The sequence below is a fragment of the Juglans microcarpa x Juglans regia genome, chromosome 6D (genome assembly GCF_004785595.1).
Source record: "Juglans microcarpa x Juglans regia isolate MS1-56 chromosome 6D, Jm3101_v1.0, whole genome shotgun sequence".
NCBI lineage: Eukaryota > Viridiplantae > Streptophyta > Magnoliopsida > Fagales > Juglandaceae > Juglans > Juglans microcarpa x Juglans regia.
This window is the reverse complement of record NC_054604.1, coordinates 18345920-18352734: the sequence shown is the minus strand read 5'-3', so window position 1 is coordinate 18352734 and position 6815 is coordinate 18345920. Positions and strand designations below refer to the sequence as shown.

Sequence of the window (6815 nt, the reverse complement as noted above, 5' to 3'; positions counted from 1 at the left end):
GCATTCCTGTGCCAGATTTGCTCCCCTTGAACCTTGCTAACGCCTATCTCCGTTGGAAACTTCATTTTTAGATGGTAGGTAGAAGTGACAACCTTCAAATCATTCAAAGGTGGGCGTCCCAATATGGCATTGTAGGATTAACCTCCAAGAAGTCTGTCATTGTTGTAACCATGTGTGCCCCTTGGCCGACCATGACTGGTAGTGCGATGTCGTCCATTGGTTAGACAGCCTCACCATAGAATCCCTTTAGGGGGTAGGTGACGGACGTAGCCTATTGGGGCTAATGCCCATTTTGGCGAAGGCATCCCAGAATAAGATGTTAGTTGAACTCCCGTTGTCTATGAAAATCTGCCTGGTCATGTAGTTTGCGATTAACAAGGTTACTACCAAGGCATCGTCATGGGGGATAAGGATCCCTTGACAGTCTTCGTCTCCAAAAGATGATGGTGGGCGTGGTACCTAGTCTGGGGTGTTTGGAAGGTCTATCCGCCATGTACATCTCATGGTACCTCACTTTTTGGGCGTGAGCCTTTTTGTTGGATGATGTCACGCCCCACTGACAAACCCTTCTGCAATGGTGCGAATTTCTCCTAAAGGAGCCTAGTCTTGGTCGTGAAATTAGCGCCGGGGGGGGGGGGGGGGGGGGGGGGCATCATGCCCCATTCCCTTTCTTGTCTCTCCCTTTTGGGGCTGCTGCTCCATCTGGGCTCACCCTCAACCTTCTTCTCTCATTAGCTTGATGTGCTCGGCCAACATTCACTCGAGTTCCCCACTTCCCGCTAATTTGGCTACCCTTTTCTTCATGGTTGAGCAGTCTTCTATCCAATGGGTATCCGATTGGTGGTACTTGCAATAGCGTTGGCCCCTTAGGTGCACTTCTTTCCTTGTGGTTCTTGCCTTTTCTTGAACGCTCAGATTATTGTGGATGAGGCGGGGCCCTTGGTCTCGTTGAGTGGGGTGCTTTTATCGTCACCCGTCTTGATGACTCAACTCGATCTTTCTGTCTCTTGCATTGTTTGAGCTCATGGTTTCCGACTTCATCTCTTACTTCTTGGGTTCTAAGAGGGCTTGTAGCGTGTCCTCTACGTTAACATAATCATCAGCCCTATCCATGAATTCCCTCAGAGTCGAGGTGGTTTTCCTAGCCAACTCGGTCATGAATGGACTCCGAGGCATATACCTCCCAGAAGGGTGGCTAGCATGTTCTTCTCATCCTGATCGTTCGTGGTTAGCTTCTCCTTGCTAAATCGGGTCAAATACGCTTTCAAACTTTTCTCCTCCCTTTGCTTAATGGTGAGAAGATAAGTGGCAGACCGTCGATGTCTCCTACTCACTATGAATTGTGTTAAGAATTGCTTGGCCAATTCTTCAAAACGGTTGATCGATCCTGGTCGCATAGTTCCAAACCAGCCTCGTGCTATTCCTTTTAATGTTAATAAGAACGCACAACAAGCTACCTCTCCTGGGAAGCCGTCGAGAGTTATGTGTGCTTTAAAATTCTCCAAATGATCTATAGGGTCCCAGGATCCATCATATCTATTAATCTGGGGAACTTTGAATTTAGGCGGGAGTGGTACTGCCATCACTTCATCGTTGTAGGGAAGATCAGTTTGATTCTGCAACTACTCTACGAAGGAGGATCCTCCCATTTTTATTGCCATCTTCTCGTATTTATCTACAAGGCTACGCAGCCCGTCGTGTAATCTCTTCTTTTCTAGCTCATCGGCGTTCATGCCTCCTGCACTATGTGCATCTCCTTCTGTTTGCTCATTGTAAGCATGTGGGGTTGCAGTATTTTGTCGTTTTAGCTCTTCGTTCTCCTTCTGTAGCTGCTCAACCACTATCGTCGCCTTTTTCAAATTTTCTTCAACTTCTGCCAACTTCACTCCTATGTTTGTCATATTCATCTCCTGGTCACGGGTTGCTTGGGATTGCATGGTAATTGGTATGTGAAAGTCACGTTGAAGTCTGTAGAGATCCCACAGATGGAACCACTATTAAAGATGTATTTCACAACACCAACTGCATGGATGACTGGCAATAGAAGAGATGGCAAGATGGGGTGTCCAATGGAACTCTGATGCCTAAGTTAGAGAGAATGGTCTCAATACAAGTATCTGAATGAATGCCAAATATGTTACCTTTAGGTGTTATTTATAGGAGTATGAAGATGATGATAATGACTGGCTTCAGAGTCTATCTTGGATAACCCTCGAATAAATTGCCAGAATAACTTTCTTAATCAAGCGAATGCGTTATCTGTTCACTCTATTGTTCAACACGTGTCCCTAGATTCAATCTCTAGGCTTGCAGACTAGCCTCAATTCTTGAAGCCTCAGCTCTCTAACACTTGGTCTTGTCCTTCCAGGGCCCTAAATATTCCTTTTAGCATTTTAAAATAAACAATTTGATATAGCTTCAAGCTGTTATCAACTTCCTTTTATTTTCATTTTCACTTTCTATATCAACAATTACTAGTTTTGATGGCCGGAACGCTAGACCTAATGAGTGAATTGCTAATTTAATTTCTCCTTACAAACTTTAAATTACATATTTACCACAATTACCCGGGTTCCCCCTATAGCTGCCGTTAACATTGAGTTTCCACCAACCAGCAGGTGGCTTCGTCCATGCAATTAAACGAACCCGCTCAACAGGATGACGGCGAACACAAATATCCATAGCACTCATAACCTGTTCATCAATAGGGGCCAGAGAATTTTTTTTTCTTCAATGTCATTGACAATTGCACCAAGCTAGGTTCAAATAACTCTCCAAACTCCTACTGCAGTCTCCTAAATCCCTTACATCCGAGCTTTGCATCTTCTTCTCCACATACACCAAGTTAGAATACTTGGTACAAACCAATGAGCAACCCCTTCTTTGTGGCTTTCGTAGCACACGTTAACCAAGCTATCACTCTATGCCACCATGACCCAGCATGCATACACGAGACACCCAAGGCCACAGCTACCATTCTCCACACCTGTTGTGCCAACTCACCAGTCGCAAGAACATGATCCAGAGACTTCGTACTCGGCAAACTGCAACAATCACACTTAGACGCCATCAAGACCCCACAGGACTATATGCGATCATCAACAGCTAAACAACGGAACCGTGCTATCCACATGCACACCGAAATTTTACTCGACAGATTAGTGTCCCAAATCCAGTCCATCCATGGAGAACGCTCTCCCTTAACACGTATCAATTCCCAGGAGCTGGCAGAAGTGAAACATCCATCTGGCACTGGCTCCAGAGCATTATATCGTTGCCTATTCTACTAACACAAATGTTTCCGCATACCTTAGTAGCAAGCTTCTCTCCCAACAATTGCACAAGCATATCGAAATCACATTGATCACCTATCTAGATGTCACTGATTTTTAAATTAGGTTGCGCCACTGTATGAAACATATCACCCAAAGTTCCATCCATAAACCATCTATCAAACAAAAAGGATGCCCGCCCCTCCCTTACCTTTACTTTTGAAAACTCACAAACTTCTAGGACAACAGTGACCAACAATCTCCAGAGCCGAGAGCTAGACCTCCGAGAAACCATTAAAGATAAGTGACATCCTCTCCCATATTTGGACAACAAAAAACATGACCACAGAGATTTCGTGGACAAAAGACGCCATGCCAATTTCATATGCATTGCGCGCTGAATTTCCATGAAATTCCTCAAACCCAACCCTCCTTCATTAGTTGCATTACTAATCCGAGACCATGCACACCATTTAGTCTTAGCTTTACCATCATGCTCCCCCCAGAAGAATGTCGACAAAATGGCATTAATTTCTTGATAACCACCTTAGGCACATCCATAACAACAAGCAAGTGTGAGGCTATGCTAGTGAGAACATGCTTTAATAAAATAAGTCTCCCCCCTTGCAACAGTAGTTTGGCCTTCCAGCCTACTACTTTGGCTGTAACTTTAGCAACCAACGGCTCAAAATGACATACTTTCAACCTCCCAAAAACCAACGGAACCCCCAAATAAATCATTGGGAAATGACCTTCCGTAAAATCAGTAATTCTAGCTAAAGCACGATGGCGTACTGCACTGATATAGGGAGTTGTAAAAATCGCCAATTTACTTTTACTAATCCGTTGTCCGTACCACTTTTCATAAAGTCATGGAAAGTTTATATATGTAGTGCATCATCATTTGACTTTATATTGTCTTTGGGTCCTAGTTTCTTAGGATATAAAATGGGCATGCAATCAATAAGTAATTGATATATCCAAAGATATAATTGCATGCACTTTCCAAAGGCAAAGGGTAATTAACATTGTCGAGTTGACTCGTACGTATAGCTCCATGTACGTGTGATCAACCTCAATGCGATCTTCCGCATCGTATTTTTAAAGTACTTGTCTCGATCGGTGGTGATTACATCGGCCCGTACGTACTTAATTAATAAACTGCATGCCATTTTATTGGTTCATATATAATTCTTTCATTTTACGTAATTGTACGCGAAATTCATATATATTGCTTTAAAGAATAGAAACGGAGCTTTCTAGCTACATGCTTCCGGCCTCTTAGTTTTAACATTAATATTTAGGGGCCGGGGTAATTAGTTTTATGTTGACTTGACTTCCCATGATATTATATACTGTAGGTAATATTGTTGTCTTTTAATTAATTAGGCTGAAAGTCATGCCCTCTCTCCGGCTGCTATACGCAACCACATGGTGGCGCAGTAGCTTGCTTTATATGGACATCGATCATATATAACCCCCATACAACAAGCATTTGAGTTTTATTCAAGGAAAGAATTACACTGATTTTCCTTGATGCATATTTTTCCAAGGAGAAAACACAGGTTTATTAATAATACTACTCACCTATTTTCAGTGATCCAAGGGTCCTCCTCAAGTTCAAGAAACTTATCCACCGACTCTAAACTATAGGACCCTAGGAATTTATTCACCCATTCCAAACCATGGGAAGCATCAGCAGCAGTGAAATCAAAGAACTCGTTGGCATCGAAGTTGCCCACGGAGTTCCCAATTTCTAACTTGACATCCTCTATGTCCCCTTGAACGATGTCGCGGAGCTTCTGCGGCATGGTCTCTTTCGTTGTAGTAACTTCTACTGCTTTCTCCTTGAGATTTATTTTTTTGCTCAAATGAGAATTCCAGTAATTCTTTATCTCATTGTCTGTTCGCCCCGGAAGTCTCCCAGCTATCAAAGACCACCTACATATAAACGTGAAAATATATATCACATTGCTTGATTAATTTGCTTCTCTTGCAGTAACATGTTTTTTTTTTTTTTTTCCTTCTATTCAAATTAATCCACTACTAACCTGTTCCCTAGTAGCTTATGAAGCCTAAGTATCAAGTCCTCTTCTGCATCTGATATGTTGCCTCTTTTGATGTTGGGTCTCAGATAATTCAGCCATCTCAATCTGCAACTCTTCCCACATCGATTTAAACCTGCAAAAACATGAAAACAGTACTTCAGGCGGATGATCAAATAAAGCAAAGAAAAATGTAGAGGGCGTACTGGGTTCAAAGCTTTTCTTTCTTTCTCATTATTAGTACTTCCTTTTATCTCCTTCTTGTGGAGATAAAATTGAAGACATGTTATAACCTGCTTTGACAGCAACGGTCGTCCACCTCTTTGCACCATGGATTTCAATGTACTGAGACAGTTTTTTATCTTCCTCTTCTGTCCACGCTCCTTTGTTCATTACTTTCTTAGCTGATCCATCATTCTTTGGTGCCATTTGTGTGTGTGTGTGTGAGAGAGAGAGACAGAGAGAGAGACAGAGCTTCTGCTACTACGGACAGTGGGAAACTAGATTTGCTATGGAGAGAGGGAGAGACAGAGAGAGAAGTGTGAATTTAAAAACGTTGAAGCTTGGACGTCATTGCTGGTTAATTCAAGGAATTGAGGTGTCAATTTGTCCATCCAGCTACCCTTCTTTCATGAGGAAGTAGAGAAAAACCAGAGAAGCCCCAACTACCAGTTACAGCAGTTGGTTTGAGAAAGAAAGGGAAGTAGAATATCATTAACATCGATCGCATCTTTTACTGTTATACATGACATGTTTGGCTTACTGCATGCGTGCTTAATTCGGACATTAAAAACCAACTAATCCCCTTTCTAGGCTGCCATGGTGTGAAAGGTCAAATTTGGGCATGTGTGTGTCATATGTGTATTAATTTCTGAATCAATATTAATATTAAGGTAATAAATTATACAAGTCTCTGAAAAGTGATGAAAACTCATATCATGATGATCAGTTGCACTTGGGAGTTATCATGTAAGCATGTGTGCTATCTAATAATTAATTTTTTTTGAGCAGGAAGATCATCAAAAACTAAAAATTTTTAGTAATTATCTATGAACTTTTATATTCAGATATATGTAAAATAAATCTACTTGTTATTTATTTTATGTGCCTGAGCATGCATATTTTTAGTTAGCTAAAATTTATCAACAGTAATATTGATTCTATTACAATTTTTTAAATTTTCATACAAAATAAAATAAACAATTCAATTTTTAACTTTAATCTTAACTCATTTCAACTGTAATATATATATATATATATGCTTTTCCACAAATGTTAATTGTCATTAAAACATCACTTTTTTACTATTTTCGATATAGCCTTAAATAATTTAAAAATTATTTATTATTTATTATTCTTTTATCAATCATTTAAGATTATAAAAAATTATATATTAAAAGAATGAAATTTAAAAATAAATAAATTAGCTTTTGTCCTGGTCTTTTTAACATAAGATGGTTTTTTTGGTAAGTAGAGAACTTTCTGAACAGTGTTTTTT

General features: G+C 40.5%; 1 protein-coding gene across 1 annotated transcript; it reads right to left on the bottom strand.

Annotated features, from left to right (window-relative positions):
• Window positions 1-4675: 4675 nt before the first annotated feature.
• LOC121268854 (transcription factor MYB114-like) lies at window positions 4676-5849 on the bottom strand. Its single transcript, XM_041173116.1, has 5 exons — window positions 5840-5849; window positions 5611-5786; window positions 5324-5453; window positions 4822-5213; window positions 4676-4783 (listed from the first exon to the last, which is right to left on the bottom strand). The coding sequence occupies exons 2-4, from the start codon at window positions 5744-5746 to the stop codon at window positions 4856-4858; spliced, it is 624 nt and encodes a 207-aa protein (XP_041029050.1). The 5' UTR covers window positions 5747-5786; window positions 5840-5849; the 3' UTR covers window positions 4676-4783; window positions 4822-4855.
• Window positions 5850-6815: the final 966 nt, after the last annotated feature.

What these genes read in the sequence shown, in the direction of transcription:
- LOC121268854 (XM_041173116.1), bottom strand. Translation starts at nt 5,746, where the DNA reads ATGGCACCAAAGAATGATGGATCAGCTAAGAAAGTAATGAACAAAGGA. An exon ending in GACCGTTGCTGTCAAAGCAG is followed by an intron (nt 5,454 to 5,610) that starts GTTATAACATGT and finishes ATGTTTTTGCAG; the next exon opens with GTTTAAATCGATGTGGGAAG. An exon ending in CATAAGCTACTAGGGAACAG is followed by an intron (nt 5,214 to 5,323) that starts GTTAGTAGTGGA and finishes GTTTATATGTAG; the next exon opens with GTGGTCTTTGATAGCTGGGA.